An 18,663-nucleotide genomic window follows, 5' to 3' on the forward strand; every position below is an offset into this window, starting at 1 on the left:
ACAACACCTAGACACTTCAAACCTGGAGCAGATTATTCTGCACTGATTGCAGAACATTTAAAACCAAGTGTGTGATCTGTGAAACCTTCATCTGATTCCTGAAACCTCAATAAAGGGCCACTTCAGCACTTTTTTTGCATCCTGGTCCTGCTCCAAAACTACAACACCTCACTGGGATTTGATAAAAAGGTGAAATCTTTGCTAAAATCTTGTGTTTTGAATCAACATTCATAGAAACTAATTCATGTCATTTCAGTGAGTCATCATGGTTGTGCCCTGAGTCCTCTGTTGCTTCAGATGAGGCTGATCCCCATGGATTTACAAACACACCCAAATACATGTCATATACACATTCAAGTCACTTGTTTTAAATAAATGCTTCTATTTTAAGGAAGTTTTGGTCTTCATTGTAGCTGATGTGCAGGGGGAGAATGAGTGGTTGACCTCAGGATTTGTTAAAGTCTGGATACGACCCTGGTCTGGACTCCAGGTGACTCCAGGTTTTACGTCTTTTCTCTCAGGTTTGTCTCCAACTCGTCGCAGAGCAGTGAGATGCAAAAAAAGCCTCCGTTAAAACAAAGTTCCTGCCAACAAATCTGACGCGCTGCGGTTAAAATTCTTCACGTTTCTGGAGCAGAAACCGACCTGTTGACAGGTGTTACGTGAGCCCGGCGTTCTCCCCCAGGTGCTAACGCAACGGGGTCATAAAAACTAAAAGACTGAAAAGGCCGTGGCAGGAAGTCTGACTGAGACTAACAGGCACAGGTGGACGGCGAGCCGCTTCGTTAACGTGTTACCATAACAAGGAAACGATTCTCATAAAGGAAGTGATGCCACACACACACACACACACACACACACACACGCCCCTTTCGGTTCTCACTTTCTGGTCTGAGTCGCGCTGCGGGGGAGAATTCCTGCTTCCTGGTGTTTCTCTCTGATTCCTTTTATTTTAAACACGGCAGAAAGTAGAAATATGGGGGCTTTAGTTTCAGGTTTGGCTCCAGAATGAGGCAACGACCAATCAGAGCTGATGCTTTAACGTTAAAACCCTTGGAGAAGACGGATTCGGCTGACGGGAACTTGGGTTCATGCGAAGGAGGAAACGGACGCATCACAAGGCAGAAAAGTGCCCTGTTCCCCTCGTGTCGCTGACCGCAGCGCATGAACGGAAACGAAAACAACTCGGAGATTTCTCACCTCTGATGAAGAACCAATACGACCCGAGAGGACAAAGATCCAGCTGCGTTTTACCGCCTGAACCGAACCTTCGCCTTCAGAGCTCCGCGGTGGGAACGCCGAGTCCATTTAGTTACGTCTACATCAAACTCCTCCCACTTTACCCCTTCGACTCGTACAGGAGACGGGCGATCGAACCCACGGACATCTGCTTCAGCTGCGGCCTCCATTTTGTCTTTGATTTGAGCTAATTTCATCTTTTATCTATGGCTTTGCCTAGTTTTGCTATTGGCAAAAGATAGCTCTCTTTAGCTTTTAGCTATTGTTCGATAATGTTAGCTTGTTGCTACAGTTTTTCTTATTTTAGCTTTTAGCTACTGTTCTGTTCATTTTAGCTTGTTTTGCAGGTTTTAGCTACCCTTTTGGGGATTTTGAACTGTTACGGTTTGGCTCATTTTAGCTTTTAGCTATTGATTTGCTAGTTTTAGCTTCTGGTTCTGGTTTTGATGGTTTTAGCTGTTAGCTATGGTTTCGCTTATTTGGGGCTTTAGCTGCTATTATGTTCAGCTACTGTTCTGTTCTAGATTTAAGCTGCTATTTTATTTTTTGTTTTTCATTTTAGGTCGTAGCTTCGGTAGCTTTTAGCTGCTGTCTTGCTGCTTTTAGCTACAGTTGTGTGAGTTTTAGCTTTGAGCTCGTTCTGCTCATCCTTCCAGTGAAGCACGGCGGTGGCAGCATCATGCTGCGGGGCTGTTTTTCAGCAGCAGGAACAGGTCAGAGCAGGAGGAGAGACGGAGCGAACAGAGACACTTTGAGACACTCTGGGACATTTGGGACGGCAGGACGGATCAAAAGCCTCAGCTGAAGCGAGGAGAGAACCGCTCAAAGGTTCTGGAACGGTCCGGTTAGAACCCGGAGCTCGGTCCAGCTGGGGTAATCCCAGCATCTCTGGTTGTGAAATCCTGGATTAGCTTCAGGATAGAAACCAAAACTCTGTGAGGAACTCTGGTTTTGTGTTTTTTGTTTTTTTTTGGTTTATTTGAACGCGCCTGCTGGCGTTGCCAAGGCGACAGCTGGGGTTGCCGTGTACTTCCTGCTCAACCGTCTCCTACTTCCTCCCCCAGCCGTCTCTGTGGCAGCTGCATCCCTCCCATCACCTGCTCCTGCTGCAGTTTTACCGTAAACGACAACATCGGACCAGCCCGGTTCTGGTCACAGAGTCGGACCGGGACCCGGGTGCCTGAGGAGTACCGGAGTGGGGCGATCTGTAGCGGAAGTCCTCCTTGGTGAGGAGTAGCAGGGCCTTGCCGTTCATCTGGAAGGTGGCGCTGGTGATGGGCCGCAGGGCGAACTCCTTCTCGGCCCACCGCAGCCACTGGGCCACGTCGTCCCGGCTCCAACAGACCGGCTGCAGACCTGCGGGGGGGACGAGACCAGGGGTTGGTGAGGAGGCAACAAAACGAGCCGAGTGATGAAGGGGAGGTGGGGGGAGGAAGGAGGCAGTAAAAAGGATATTGAGGAAGTGAAGATAAAAGCCAAAAGGAGGGGAGTGATTACGGGAACGGCAGCAGAGATAAAGGGGGAAAAAAAGATGGAGGAGGAGACCGGAGTCAGGAGGTTGGAATAAAAGATTAAAAGATGGGGGCATGAATGAATGAATGAATGAATGAATGAATGAATGAATAAACGGAAAACCTGCTGCAACTAAACATGAAAACACGATCTTCACCAAACCGATTTCATTTTAGTACTCTGTCCTGAATGCATTCCCTTCGAGGCGTTCACTAAGCAAACATATTTATCTGCTTTTTGTTCCTGCATAAAAACAAAACAACAAACAGAGATTTTCCACAAAAGATAAGATCTAAAAACACCTTCTGACATTTTTAAAGTTCTTTCTTTGGCCACACAGATCACTCCCCGTCAGGACAGGATGAATATATTTAACCCTGAACTCTGACCCCTGCGCTGCTCCTCGCCGCTCACGTCCGACTTATCGGCCGGCCTCAAGCGCTTCCTCTGGGAGCCGGACGGCTGTTATCTTTGGCCGCCGATGTCACTCGTCACACGAGTAATCGGAAGCTTGCGCTCGCCTCCGAACCCCTCCCCCTCGCGCGTCGAACGGAGGAAGTTTTCAGAGCGCAATCGATGAAGAAATGAAACCCTGTCGTGTCTCCCCCTCCTCCGACCATCAGCCTGTCGGCACGCGGCCTGGAAAGGCTCCACAGAGGCAGGCCTTCAGCTGACTCTCTGCTGTTTTAGCTGTTCTTCTATCAAAACAATCGGCTGCTCTGACTTTTAGCTCCTTTTCAAAACATTCACCTTTTATCCTGTAGAAATACATCCAAGTCTCTTTGAAATCTGCTTCAGGTCTTCTTAAGCTACTTTTAGCTAACCTTTTGTTACTTTAGCTTTTAGCGGGCTCTTTGCTTCTTTTAGCTTTTAGGCAGGCTTTTGCAGCTCTCTTAGCTCTTCGTTAACCTTTGCTGTTTTTAGCTAAGTCTTTGCTCTGCTTTTAGCTAGCTCTGTGCGGTACTTTTAGCTAGCCTTTTACTGATTTTAGTTAACCTTTTGTTGCTTTTAGCCAATCGTTTGCTATTCTTTTAGCATTCAGCTAGCCTTTTAGTAGTTTTAGTTAGCCTTTGGCTACCTTTTAGCTTTTAGTTAACCTTGTGCTTCTTTTAGCTTTTAGGCAGGCTTTTGCAACTCTTAGCTCTTCGTTAACATTTGCTGTTTTTAGCTAGCATTTGCTACTTTTAGCTAGCTCTGTGCGGTACTTTTAGCTAGCCTTTTAGTATTTTTAGTTAGCCTTTGGCTACATTTTAGCTCTCAGTTAACCTTTGCTGTTTTTAGCTAGCATTTGCTACTTTTAGCTTTCAGCTATTCCTTTGCTATGCTTTTAGCTAGCTCTGTGCAGTACTTTTAGCTAGCCTTTTGCTATTCTTTTAGCATTCAGCTTGTGTTTTAGTATTTTTTTTTAGCCTTTGGCTACCTTTTAGCTTTTAGTTAACCTTGTGCTTCTTTTAGCTTTTAGGCAGGCTTTTGCAACTCTTAGCTCTTCGTTAACATTTGCTGTTTTTAGCTAGCATTTGCTACTTTTAGCTAGCTCTGTGCGGTACTTTTAGCTAGCCTTTTAGTATTTTTAGTTAGCCTTTGGCTACATTTTAGCTCTCAGTTAACCTTTGCTGTTTTTAGCTAGCATTTGCTACTTTTAGCTTTCAGCTAGCTCTTTGCTATACTTTTAGCTACCCTTTTACTGCTTTTAGTTAACCTTTTGTTGCTTTTAGCCACCAATTTGCTATTCTTTTAGCATTTAGTTAGCCTTGTAATATTATAATTATTATAATTATATTATAATAATAATATAATTTTATTATATGATATAATTATAATATTATAATTAATATTCAGATAGCCTTTTAGTAGTTTTAGTTAACCTTGTGCTACTTGTAGCTTTTAGCTAGCTCTTTGCTATACTTTTAGCTACCCTTTTGCTGCTTTTAGGTAACATTTTACTGCTTTTAGCCACCCATTTGCTATTATTTTAGCATTCAGCTAGCCTTTTGGCATTTTTACTTAATCTTGTGCTACTTTTAGCTTTCAGCTCATGTTTTGTGTTCTCTGTAGCTCAGTTTCAGCTTGTTGCAGCTGTCATTCAGGACTCATTCATTCAGTTTTTATTAAAACACCAGATCAGGAGGCTAGATTTCCTGTAAATGTTTCACCTCTGCATCTTTCTGGAAATCTGGAACGCTACGACCTGACGACGTCACCGGCTTATTAATATTGAATCTAGCTGCCATCTGCGCTTCGTGCACCAGCTGTACTTCTGTCTCCCGTGGCTGAAGCTGCGAGAGCGGCGAGGCAGGGGGGGGCAGGACCAAAGCCGGGGTCGGGAGGTCACGGCTGCGGTATGCTCTCTCCGCTCCGCCAAAACCCCTCCGAGATCCGGTCTGCCGGCCTCGGCCATCTGCACACAGCCCAAAGGAGGAAGCAGAAGGAGTGAGGAGGAGGAGGAGGAGGAGGAGGAGGAAGGGGGCCCAAACAAACGCCTCCCATGATGCACTCTGACTGGAAGTAATCCAGCGTGGAAACTTCCTGTGGCAGCAGCCGAGCGGCGGCGGATGGCGTGTTGCGACGATAGTTGGAGGCGGATCGGGTGAAGCGGCGCCGAGGACAAACAGAAACGCAGAAAAGAGGAAGGAAGGACGCACAGGAAGGGAAACAGATACTGAGATCGAGCTCCCAGAGCCGGACGCCGCGCTCGCTCCTCGTTTCCTCCTCCTAACGTCTTCGTGTTTCTTCTGAGACCTGTAGCTGGCTGCAAAAGTCTTCACTCCCCTCAGCTGCTACAGCTAGCCGCTACTTACAGGTTCATAGTTTGGAGGAGGAGCTTGGCGTGTTATCAGACCAAATAACCTTCAGCAGGAATCTGACTTTAAATCAGGATGTGCTTTAATTTAAAAACAAAAAATAAATTAATGCTTCTTCTTCTTCTGCTGTTTAAATATCCCATCAGGTGGGGCCGTTTAAAGAGTTCGCTCCAGTAGTTTTTCCACATCTGCAGTTCGGAAATGCGGGTCTGCGCTCAACGTAAACAAAAACACTTTACTCGACCAATCAGAGCGTAAATAGTTCAAAACTGTCTATCGGGCGCTTTTGGCCCAGTCTTCATGACGTTACAAAAAATACGTTTTAATAATGATTATTTAATAAGTAGATTAGTACACTAACACTAAATAAAAGATGCATTTATTTATAGTTAGTTGTAGTTCTTTTTCTTGCACTCGGGGCAGATTTGAACATTTTCCAGGTCTCGGCCTCGTCTCTGACGCGCTGGACTCAAGACTTTTATTTTTATTTTACTGCAACTGAGAGTGAAACTGTTCAAACGAAGCTCTGCTCTCGGGTCAGGTGGTCTCGACGACAATTATCAGCTTTTTTATTCCCGAAGACAAAGATCGAGGCTGAAATTTAAATTGATTCAGACGAGTTGAGGAGAAACACGCTGCAGTGAGCGGCGTATAGCTCACCTGCTAACATGCTAACTCCTGTAGCTTGTTGCAAACGTTTGTCCGACCAGCCGACCGCGTCTTTTAATAACGAGCGTAAACGCTGAGGGGAATTTCCCTCGTGGTTAAAGTTCACAATGAATGACAGGAGAGGGAAGGCCGACTTACAGAAAGGCTTTAAATCACCTCGACGCACAAAACTACCAACCCTCAGAAGGGAGGGGAGGGAGCGCGGTTAGCATGTGAGCTACAGTTTGGCATCGCAGCTGAAAAAGCTCCTCGGATGAGAACTGAAACATCGTTTTGAAAAAAAATATTTTAAATCGAAACCAGCGTTCCTTAAAAAAAAAAAAAACGCAGATCGCCCGCCGCCCCGAAGGTCAAAGTTTTAAATAAAACAAATGTTTGGAGCAAAACATTTGTTTTCTGCAAATTCTTAAACAGATTTGTTACGAGAAGAAGAAAAAAAAATCAATTTCAAGTCTTCCTTTTCATCAGACTCCCTGCTGAATGCGTCTCAGGTTAACAGTGTGTGTGTGTGTGTGTGGCCATGTATTTGATACATTGTGGGGACAATTTTCCTAACATATACTACCTTGTGAGGACCGACTGCACCTTGTGGGGACCAAAGCCTGGTGTAGGTTTGGTTTAGGGTTAGGTATGTACTGGTAATGGTCAGGGTAATGGTCAGGGTTAGGCTGTAGTTAGGCTGTAGAAATGAATGGAAGTCAATGGAAAGTCCCTGCAAAGATAGAGAGACATAACGTGTGTGTGTGTGTGTGTGTGTGTGCGCCTTGAGCCCGACGGCGGCAGGATCCCAAACCCTCGACCGAACCGTGGGCTCCTAATCCTCTCTGATGACACATAATTTTCACTCTGCGGTTTCTCGGGCCCCCGCTAACGCGCGGCGCTCAGGTTGCCACGGCAACCCGCGAGCGCTTGGGATGAACGGAGGAAGGAGGGGGGGTGGGGTGTGGGGATGAGATCACCGGTGTCTCGTTTCGTTGTTGCGGTACAGAAGCCGACAACTTCCCCTCTCAGTCAGACGACGACACGAGGTCCGAGCAGAACTCACATCTGTGGTGGTTCAAACCATAGTTCACGGGCCAAACGAGGCCACTGGATAACCTTCATTTCCTTTTTAACTGGAAACATTTGAAACATGATCTGAATTGAACGTTTTTGATGTCTTGAAGCTGATCGGATCAGCGTTTGCTAAAACAAACATGTCTCTGACTCAGTTTTACAGACGTTCGGCGTGGTAGTCGCTGAGAGTCATCCCCAACACGCCGTCCAAGGGAGGGATCCGTTTAAAACGTTGCCATTTATTTCAAGTCAACCCCGCCTGTTAGCGAAACATCTCATGGACCAGTGGACACATTTTACTGAAACGCTCAAACACCTACAGGTGACCAACCCCTGAAAACAACTCAAACAAAGATGGCCACCACAGCCTACTGACCAAAGAAAACACAAAAATTTGACCAAAACTGAAATCATATTTTAAATGTCTTCGTTTTGACTCGGCTTGGTTAACCCTCGACGCGTTGAACGCTGCGGACGCCGACGATAACGCGGTCGCCGCGGCTTGTGGACCGCGCCCGCCGCGGTCCGTTCACTTCTACGATCCTCCTCTGACAGACCAGTAAAGAGGAGTGTTTATGGACCACAGACGGAGAAATATTGGTCCTATTTTGGGGCAAATCAGAGCAGTCCTTCCTCCTGAATCTGTGCGGCGCTGGGGGCGGCCATGTTTGGTGTGCGTCCTCGTTTACTACATTTCCACTGGTTATGTGGTGCACTGCCGCCTGTCTTTTCGGTGACCGTAAGCGTCCCGTGTAAACGCCGTCAGGTTGGCGCGACTCAAACCGAGCCTTCCTCGTCCGCCGGACCGATGAAGGCGAAGGAACGCGAAGAGCCCCGGCTAGCAGGCTTAGCATCAGCAGACGCGTCCGTTTCATAAGAATACGTGACGGTAAAACACCGTCTGAAGATCTCTAACAGCTAGGATCCAAGCAGGCGAGGACGGTTCTCCAAATGTGTAAATCTGGAAGCAAATTGGACATTTGTCACATCTTTGAGTCGCGGTGGGATGTGAACGTACGCTCGGATATTTCCGTCTACGTGCACACCTACATTCAGCTCGCCTCGACCCGGACGGAGAAAAGAAAAGCCTCCTTCGTCACTCGGCTCCTCTGTAAATGTTTGCCTTTCCTCTCGGAGAAGAAGTGGGCGGATATCGGTTTTTGCTATCTCAGCGGTGAAAAGGTTTCTCCTTTCTCCAGACGGAGGAGGAGGACCCAGACTCGGGGACATGTGGACAGTCTGTCAGGGGGGTGCAGCAGGGGAAATCCACCTCCACCACTTTTACTTTTGTGGAACGCACAGATCCGCCGCTTCCTCCGCCGACATGCGCGTGCTTGTCTCCACCCCCCCACCCGTCCGGCAAAACTGGACTTCATCCAGTCATAACAAACATAAAACAGTTCATCAATCACCCTCGGCGGCTCTGGGCAGGAAGTAGCACGACCTGTTTTTGGTGAGAGTGGGAGCAAGCCGGCTCTTGTAGGTTAGTTCCTGAATTCAGAGTCAACTGCCACTCTTCCTTTTGTTCCGGAGCCAATTTTTCTTTTTAAATGCTGCAGCTTCAAAGGCATTTGTTAACCAAAGCTAAACACACACACACACACCATTCCATACCTTTGATTTTCCAGGCAAAGGATGGAAAGTCTGTATTTAATGAAGTGTGGCCTTTAGGGGATCTTATCTCCTGCAAAGTGCAGAAAGTCTCGGCTTTAAAAGTAACCTGTGCTTTGCAAAACCATAAAGGGATAGTTCAGATATTTCCGAAGGGCGGTTCTGTGTAGACATTGCTGAACGCTGCAGAGAGTTGCAACCAGGTGCAACAAGAGCAGATTAGTCTTGGCTATGATATCAAGTCACACGGTCCAGCCCTTTTATATTCTGTATTTAAGCGTTTTGGGCTCTTTGCGAACGCTTTAACGGAAGTAGATGAATTTTGATTGAACTGACGAGCTAATGACTAGTCCAGACGGAGCAGTTCCCACACAAACCATTTAATAAACTTTCACACAGCAGGTAAAGTTTGTTTTTAGACTCTGACTTGATTCTGCTGCTCACTTTTAAGAGTCGGCAGAGAAGTTGCCGCCGTTTGTCCCAGTAGAGCTACCGTAGCTTCCCGTTTTCACATATTTTTCATCTCTGCAGAACCCTGAAAAACATACACGTGGAACAGCTGAAGGTCTAACGTGGCTCTCTGATTTGTGGGGATAAACGCGCTAATCCTGTTAGCTTTCTGTGGCATTTTCCATGTTAGCATCTACGCTAACTGTTGGTCAGCAGCCTGGGATTAATCAGCTATTTTGGGACTTTTTATTTATCAGGAACGAAGTGGAATAAACGATCGTTTGTGCATTTAAGTGTCAGGGTTCTGGATGAACGTCATGCTGGTGTTTATTCACAAACCGGATCACCCGGATGCGTCGTTAATCGTTTTATGAACCCAAACATTCCCATCAGGATCACCTACAGCTGCTGCTAGCTGTAGCACTTCCTGCAGGATTCTCATGCCGTGGCAGCAGTTTGGAAAATAACAAAATGGGATTAAATTCGGCTGTTCTATGAGTTAATGTGTGCCAGATTTCAGAGTGGGAATTTAGATTTATAAAAGTCTTTTAGTTTTGTTAAATGCTACAGGCTGGAGACCAAAAATCATTTTAATCTTTTAGTTATCTGATCCAAGTTTCACGTATTATGACTCATTTACTGCAGACTCACTTCCTGTTATGGAAACAATACGGCAAAGTTGCATTTATTGTGTAGTAATTACAGTAATTATGTATTGAAGAATAATAACACAGCAATAAGAGGTTATATTTACACCTAAATCTCTGCACGAAAGTCTGGTTTTAACGTCTGTAACTGTAAGGAATGAAAGCAGCTCTGATTGGTCCATTTGTTCCGTTTAACCTTCACGGAAACCAAAAAAAAAGTGAAAAATTAACAAGCTGGTTTGTTCCAGTCGGTTAGCAGCACTTCCTGTCAGACATTAACCTTCAGGAAACCTTAAAGTAAACGTTTCCTGCAGTTCCAGTTGACCTTCCTTCCTGGTAGGCGGCCGTTTTCACACGAACCGTGGGTTAGATACCGGTTCGTCCGCGGCTCTGGTGTCACGGTTCCCGTCAGGCGCTCGTTTCTCACACATCCGTACGGAAGCCCGGAGAGGACAGGTTTACGGCCCGTGTCACTTCTAGAAAAACGACTTGCGTAACTCGTTATGTCAACATAATTACCGGTTTGAATATTTGACGGAATCGGATTAATAAATGTTTTTACTTTGACTCAGAGTCACGAGAACCAAACAAAACAATAAAAAAGATTTGATATTTTAATTTATTTCCAGTTTTAGGATTAAATCTAGTTTATTAAGCCTCTGTATCGATAAAATCTGATCATTTTATTGATTTAAAAGTTCAAACCTGCTTTGTTTCCTTAACTTTAAAAAAAAGTTTTTAGTGTAGTTTTGTTCAGGTATTAATCCCTTCATTTTCTTACAGCAGACAGCTCTTCTTCCAGCTGCACCCCCTGCTAAAAAACTATTATTTGCTCTTTAGCGACACCTACAGTTCAGGGGGAGAACTGCAGCAGCACCGACGCGAACAGCAACAAACACCGAAGGTGCTTCAAGCTGCGAATCGACTCATGCTGCAGGAAATAAGGTTTAACTTCTGTTTTAATCTTTAGAAAGTAGAAGATGCATTTAGCTGCTCACCGCTGAGGTACTACAGGCGGATTAAATGGGTTTTATAAAAATGTTTAGCAATTTTAAATCAATTAGCCTCACTAGCCGACACTGGACCAGTTCTTCGCTCTGTTGCATCATCAGAATGACTCAGTGTGCTGAATCTGGTCGTATCGCGTTTAAAGGCTGAACCGTTTTGGTTGCTGCGACGGATGGAGCTGAGGTTATAAAGTTCTGTCTTATTTTGGTAGATTTTCCAATAAAAAAAGCAGCTAAATCCTTCCTAATTCCAGGTCGTGTGGCAACGAAACAGACAAACGCCAGGTGCAGGTGGAGGTTTTCTGCGGTTCTACACAAATCCAGAACCGACGGCATGATTTGCCTGAACCTCAGCACGTGCACGCCCAGTGTGCACGAGCGGTCGGGTCTGGACTGATTCCTGGATGTGGCCCAAAAGCAGATCCAAACGACGGTCCTCGCTTCTGACCCGGGACCAGTTGGATCAGTTCAACCCCCTGAGTTTGAAGAAGCTGTTTGTCTTTCTTCTTCTACTTGTTCTCAACCCGGAGACAAACACAAACGCATCACTTCCTGTGTGACAGGAAGGAGCCATCGGACCGAAAGAGTCTGGAAAGAATTTAATTTGAGCGGACGTTTATGAGCGAGAGGATTTCCAGCCGCTGCTGCTTTTGTTGCGTTTCCTATAAAAGGCTGAAATCCCCACACCATCAGCGTGTGTGTGTGTGTGTGTGCGTGCGTGTGCCCGGAGATGTTTTGAGAACCCCGCCACCCCCACGTTAGCAGCGCCATGTGGAGTGTGTCGCGAACAGGAAGGGAAGGGGGCTGCGCTCAGCTCGCTCGCTGGCATGCAAGAACAGTTTCCCTTTCAGGAGAGAGCTTTACGCACACACACACACACACACACACACACACACACCACAACAACATTTATACAGGAAGCGCCGTCTGCCCACTCAGGAAATTCCTGAGGACAGAGCTGCTTCCAGGAGCCGGAAATTTCCCCTCAGAAGGACCAAACACACACACACACACACACACACACTCTATTAAAATGGGTCATAAAGAAGGTTGCAGTCACATAAACACACACAGTTTTACACCTACACTACCTCTGGCAAGCTTCGCACAAAGACACAAGATTCACTCGCAGTAATCCACCCCCTCACACAAGCATTCACCGAGCAACGCCAGCTGTAACACACACACACACAAACACACACACACACACCAAGGAAACCAGCCAGTCTAGTTTCCATGGACATAGCTTTTTTTTTTTGTCACATCTTCCAGGAAGATATTTCCACCGACAGCCGCGGCTCTTTTGCATTTTCTGCGTGTTTACGGTAAAAACAAAAAAAAACACGACGATCTCCTCGTGACGTCCCGCCAAACGCAGCTCGGCTTGGCGGCCATGTTGGCCAGCAGCAACCCGACAAACCCGGCCAATCGGCGTCAGAGGATGAGTCACCTTCCTGCCCAAACAGCCGAACAGAACGGAACGACGCGGTTAGCTCGCAGCGCCTATTTCCTCACTTGTTGCCCCCCGGCGGATCGGTTTGTTTGTGAAATCGTGTTCGGGCAGAGGAGGAAATCCTAAAAAATGCTCCAAACACACAGCCGACACGTGACTCGTTCAGCTCCTGGAAGGACTTGAAGACCAAAGTTGCAAACCAAGCTCTGTTAATAACATAAAAACTGTGAAACCGTTCTACGGTTTAGGATTTTAAACGATGCACAACGCGGTCTTTTCTCGTCATTTCTCGCCACGCAGTAATTTATGGTGGAGGGTGCGGCTTTCTCCCGCATTCACAGTAATTCAGTTTAGGAAGCGCAGTTTCAGTGGTTCCTTAAAGGCTTTTCTGGCGTCTTTAGCTTCTTTAGGCAGGGGTCTCCAATCCTGGTCCTCAGGGCCACCATCCTGCAGGTTTTCCTTGTTCCTCTGCTCCAACACACCTGATTCAGAGGTTAAATCACCTCTTCATGTTCTGCAGAAGCCTGTTAATCACCTATTGATTTAAATCAGGTGTTGGAGCAGAGAAACAAGTAAAACCTGCAGGATGGTGGCCCTGAGGACCAGGACTGGACACCCCCGCTGTAGAGGAACGGGCTCAGAAAGACAAAATGAGTGAAGAAGGCGAACAGAACTGGAGTTTATCTGTGAGATGGAGGAAAACTGAGTTGTTTCTGTTCAAACTGGATCTTCGAGGCGTTTGTTCTCAGTGATGAGCTGCGACTCTCCCCGATCTAATCCACTTCCTCCCCAGGAAATGGAGAAGGCGGATTTCTGCCCACACCGCAATTTCCTCCCTCATTCTTTTTCTTTCTGTCGGTTTTTTTTTTTTTCACACCCCCTCCTCCTCCTGCTGCTCCTGCTGCTGCTCCTTCGCTTCACTCCCTCCCTCCCAGCCTCTGAGTGTGTGTGTGAGGGGGGGGGGGGACGCCGGCGAAGAGAAACTGAGTCGAAGCGGGACTTCCTCGTGTCCCGGCGGTTCGCCCACCACCGACCTGTTGAGCCTTCTTCCTTTTTTCTTCTTTCTGCAACAATGCAAAAGAGGAAGTGGTTGGGGGGAGGGGAGCTTCCTGTCAGCCTCAGGCCAGCGCAGCTCCACCTGAAGCCCTGAACTTCACACCCAGGAGGAAGAAAACAAACACGCGGGTTAAACATCGACAGGTGCGCGGCGGCGCGGCCCGCTCCTCTTACTCTTTGATCCAACTTGTCCCTGGCCGCGCTCCAGCCTCGCCTCCTCTCTGATTGGGCAGGAGATAAACGAACGTCGCCCCCCCCGCCGCCGTCGGAGCCGCGACGGAAACGATCCCTCGGCTTCTGACTGGATTAAAGGTCAACTCGCCGCTCCTCCTGCAGCCGGGAAAACCTGACGGCTTTTTGTTTCCCGGTGGGAGCGAGGAGCAGCTCAGAGGAAGCGTTAACAGTCAACATCTTACCTGCTGCAGACGGCTGCATTGACGAGCTAACGGCTGCTTTCTTCTTTTTTCGTCCCAAGCAGGAATGCATATCGCCCACCTGGCGTGTTTGGGGATGACTCTCAGCTACGACCACACTGACACTCGCCCAGCGCTTCACGAAACAAGCGCAAACAGCAAATACATGCTCACCCGCCACGTTGACGACATGAGTGGAACGCGTTGATCAGAGTTCCTGCAGATTCCTGACTTTCCCACATTATTCTGAAGGTTTTTTTAAGCCGAAACATTTCAAATCTGCTCTCATTTCCTGCAGCTGTTTAGTGAAATTATTAAACTATCTGTATGTTTATAGAAAAGGCTTTTTTCTTCAACTACTGGACGTTTTCCTTCAGTTTTTAAGAAATATGACGTTACTTTCAAAACATTTTACTCCAGAATCTTACAAATCAAAAAAATTTACCTCAAATTAATTGTTAACGAGCTTGTAGGCTCGTTAAAGTCACATTTTCTGTTAAAACCTTACAGAAAGTATGATGTATTTCATGCTAAATGAAATGAAGTCTTCATGTTTCATTCAGAAAATGGAGAAATGAGCAACTTCTTTGAGCAACTTTTATAACTTTAGCAACAGGTGATAGTCTTGGAAGCACTGGGGATGTTTATCCAGTCCCAGGAAATCCTAAAAATGGGAACTTTTATCGGTTTGTGTAGGAGCTGTTTCAGAAAGGTATGAGGCCGAGCAGACGCCGGCAGCTGCTGGTTCTTTAAACCGGACCTGGAAGAGCGATTTTAGGTTTTAGAGATTTTGAAATGTCTGACGGATCGACGTTGACGAAGAAAAAGACGGAAAACGACGAAAGTCCTGATTCCGAGTGACGGAAGCTGGAAGGTGAATGTCTTCTGTCTCCAGCTGGGGTTCTGTCCGGGTCCGTGTCCCGCTCTGACCAGACCGGTTTGAGCTGCTTCACCGATGTTCCGATAAAAACTGTTTGCTTTCCTGAACGCCGCCGCCGCCGCTTTGACCTTCAGGCGCCGAGGCCGGGATGTTTTTATTTCTGACGAGATGAAACCTGTCGGGTGAAGTGTGTGTGTGAGAGTGTGTGTGACTCACGCAGGTGCGCGGGCAGCCTGGCAGGCTCGTCCTCCATTCGGCTGGCTGGCCTGGCGGCGGGAGCATGGACGGGGGAGGAAGTGGAGTTTGGCAGCGGGTTGGCGGAAGGACTGAAAGAGCTCCTCTCCTGCTATGAATAGACACAGAGACACAAAGTGTGGCTCAGATGGCTGCACGGCGCACCGGCCCTGAACCCAAACACAACGCCGAGGGGAACGCGCCGTTATTGAACTGCCGGGCCGGACCCCCAACACAAGCCACAGCTTCTCCAACGAAGGATGGAAACATTTCAAAGCTGAATATTTACACACAGATCTGCAGAAACAAGTTTCCTCTCCTAAGATGAGTTCAAATGTAGGAACTCATATCGATGGTTGACGGTAAAAATCGGATGCTGGCTGCAGAAACAGCCGAAGTGACTGAAATCAGGTCAAAGATGGCGACAGCCGGGACGTGTCGGGGAGGTTGAGCAAAGCCTGCAGATGGGTTTTTAAAACGATTCAAATTTAAAGAAAACGGGATGTGTTTCGTCTTAAATTCAGGTGTTTGACCGAAAAGACGACAATCAAACCTCGAGTTAAAAATCAATTCCGCCGTGTTTGTTCGGTCGAAGTTACAGGATCGTGGAGGACATTAAGCAGACGGGTTTTTTTTAAAAAAACAATCGAAGTTAAAACTGCCAGAAAGCGAGGAGCGGAAACAGAACACCGCTCTCCTCTGGGAGGATTTCAGACGGGAGAGGAACCGTAAATATTGAGCCGAACGTCGCCTGGACGACCTGCTCCGTCTCCGCGTTCCTCCGGACGGTTTCGCCGCTCGGACCTGATCCAACGTCTGAACTTTCACGTCCCTCAGACGATGAAACCAGCTGACCTCAGGACAGATTTTACTTCTCATTTTCCAAGCAGAATAAAAAAACAACTTTATCCCTTTAAGCTACGTTCAAATGTTGGACCTTTTGAGTCGTTTCTGGGGAAAAGAAGATGAACTGGCTGTGGAACTAAAATAACTGCCTGCTGTTGTAAAATCCTTCAGGAGGGATGCTGGGAACCTCAGTTCGATGGTTTTACTCTCCTTTCCTTCTCAGACCTGCATACCAACACCGTGGACCAGGAATTTCCTGTGGAAGCCGGGCGGTAATCTTTCAGTCCCCTACTTCCTCCTCCTGTCGGAGCAGAAAGAAGGTCCCTTCTTCGCCGAAAGCTCGGGTTTCTTTCCCCTCTCAGGTGGAACTTCTCGACGTCTCGGCTCGTTTTCAGTCACACAAACTGTCCGCTTGTCCCGATCAGAGACGAAGACCGACGTTTTCCTCTTTTAGAAGCTGCTGGGGGGTCGCCAACGAGACGTTTAGTTTCGTTTCGGACAAACAAGACAAAACTGCAGCAACGAGCCGAAGGTCCAGTCCAACGTTCAGGGTCCGATGAAACCTGGAGACCATCAAGGCCTCCTGGAGCCAGATGTGCTGCTCAGAGTCAGAAAGCTCGGTCTCAGTCTCAGGATAATGAGCCAAAACCACCAAGAACGGGTCAGAACCAAACATTGGACCGTTCTGAAGAGGCCTTCTGAGCCCTGATCTAAATCCTGCTGAACATCTGGAGGAGGAAGCCTTCAGACCTGAGACAGCTGGAGCAGTTTGCTGACGAGGACACACCTGAGGACACCTGTGGACACCTGAGGACACTGGATTGACTCAAAGGTTGGACATTAAGGTCCCATCCTTTGGTCTGGTCATCTTTTTTTAAAATAATTCAGTTTGAAAAGCACTAAACTTGTTTGTTTATAATTCTTTCCGTTTTAATTTGAGGCAGGAAGTCGTGTAAATATTATTTTTGAAGTTAGATGACGTTCACGGATCACCCAGCACGCGCCACAAACTCGTTTTTTAGAAATCCTTTCTGTCTGTCCCCTCCGCAGGCGCCCCTTTCTGCTCACGTTCGGTTTCGGCACGAGCTGCACTTCTCTTAGTTTTTGTTTTTCGAGGCTTACTTTCCAGTCTGCGCCTCTCGTCTGCCTGCCTTTTAAGAACGCAGCGCGGTTACCATGGCGACCCGCCTCCCGCAGGTCAGCTCAGGCGGAAAGTTGCGGGAATTCGGTTTTTTTTTTCCTCCGTTTCTCCGGAGGTTCGGCCGGTCGGGCTCCCCGGGCTGCCGGGAAACCGAACCGTCACGACCTCCTCCTCTTCCTCCTCTTCCTCATCTTCCTCCTCTTCCTCATCTTCCTCCTCTTCCTCCTGTTCCCAGCACGACGCGCAACAGATGAGCGCGACAACCCGCGGCGGCGGCGGCGGTGTTACCTTGTTCGGAGCCGGGGAGGACTCGGACATGATCTCCCGTCAACTTCTCCGTGTGTCCGCTTCACCGCCTGCTGTTCCGGGAGGAAGAGGAGGAGAAGTTTGGGCTCTCCTCGGTTCTCATGCAGCCGCTTCTTTTCCGCCTTCTTCGCGGGACTCGTGCGCAGGCCGGGTCCACGGCGCGCGCGGCGGGGCCAAAACTTCTTTTGTCTACCGTGTCCTCTCTTCACATGTCGCTGGTTAATAATCCCTTCCTGGAAGAGCGAGACACCCCTCTCTCTCTCCCTCTCTCCCTCCCTCTCAGTGTGTGTGTGTGTGTGCGCGCGCGCGCCTCATTGATCTGGATGTGTGTAAAAACGGCGAAATGACGTGAATTCCCAGCAATGAGCCTTGCCCCCTTTTAAAGGGAAACCCGAAGCAGGAAGTTGCAGTTTCTGCAGGCAGACTCACAACAACAACAACAACAACAACAACAGCAGCTAGAAGTGCTGCAGACAAACAAACAAACAAACAAACAAACAGGCGCACAGAAGCTGTTTGTTTACTTTATTCAAAGCGTAAAGTAAATAAGGCGCCTGCGCATGCGCTGTCTGGGTCACCTGCAGGCTGAGAGCTGCAGGAATAAAGAGTTTAATCTGATTTATTCTGAAATTAATCCAAACATTTCATCACTGAGTGAGTGACCAGTGAGTGAGTGAATGCCTATCGCCCGCCGCAGTTCAACCCTCCGGATTTTTTTTACACTAAAGATCACTTTTTTGGTCGTAACTTGTGCGCCCCCTGGTGGCGCAGGCAGCGTTCAGGATGACACTGAGCTACTAACACATCAGACCCTTAGCTCTGCAGTTTACCCAGGATGATTGGCTCTGGTGGCCATCTTGAATCGGGCTTGCTCCGTAATTAATTTCTGAGAGTTTTGCTGGAAAAAAAAAAAAAAATACATTTTGCTACGGAGTGTTTTAAGGATGACTCTCAGCTACTCCCACCCCAGATTTTAGCTCAGTATCAAGAAATCTGACAGAGCTGTAGCCATTGTTGCATCTGCAAAGGACGACTGGCTGCGGCAGCCATCTTGAATTGGGGAGTTTTTAGACACAAATCTGGGATTTCGACTGAAATACGTCAAATGAGATGTTGCTAACGGACAAACTCGGCATGTGTGTTAGCGCTCAGAGTGCGTGCTGAGGATGACTCTCAGCTACGACCACAGCAGCACCTGTAGAGACGGAGACGGCCTGGAGAGGAGGGAGAAGAGCTTCCCCCAGGCCGCCTCCCACCATCCAACCTCCCCCGGGCCGCCTCCCACCATCCAACCTCCCACCATCCAACCTCCCCCGGGCCGCCTCCCACCATCCAACCTCCC

The 18,663-nt window shown here is 47.7% G+C and overlaps 1 protein-coding gene across 1 annotated transcript in view; it reads right to left on the minus strand.

The window, feature by feature from the left end:
* The window catches only part of etv6 (ETS variant transcription factor 6), a 24,897-nt gene extending 7,297 nt beyond the window's left edge, over positions 1 to 17,600 (minus strand). Inside the window, exons 1-3 of the mRNA XM_037981195.1 lie at positions 17,304 to 17,600; positions 15,011 to 15,140; positions 2,431 to 2,595 (exon numbers count right to left, since the gene is read on the minus strand). Of these exons, the coding sequence (XP_037837123.1) occupies positions 2,431 to 2,595; positions 15,011 to 15,140; positions 17,304 to 17,333 (325 nt within the window). The 5' untranslated portion in view covers positions 17,334 to 17,600. The remainder of the gene's footprint in view (positions 1 to 2,430; positions 2,596 to 15,010; positions 15,141 to 17,303) is intronic.
* Positions 17,601 to 18,663: the final 1,063 nt, after the last annotated feature.

Source organism: Kryptolebias marmoratus, linkage group LG18 (assembly GCF_001649575.2).
Source record: "Kryptolebias marmoratus isolate JLee-2015 linkage group LG18, ASM164957v2, whole genome shotgun sequence".
Taxonomy (NCBI): Eukaryota; Metazoa; Chordata; class Actinopteri; order Cyprinodontiformes; family Rivulidae; genus Kryptolebias; species Kryptolebias marmoratus.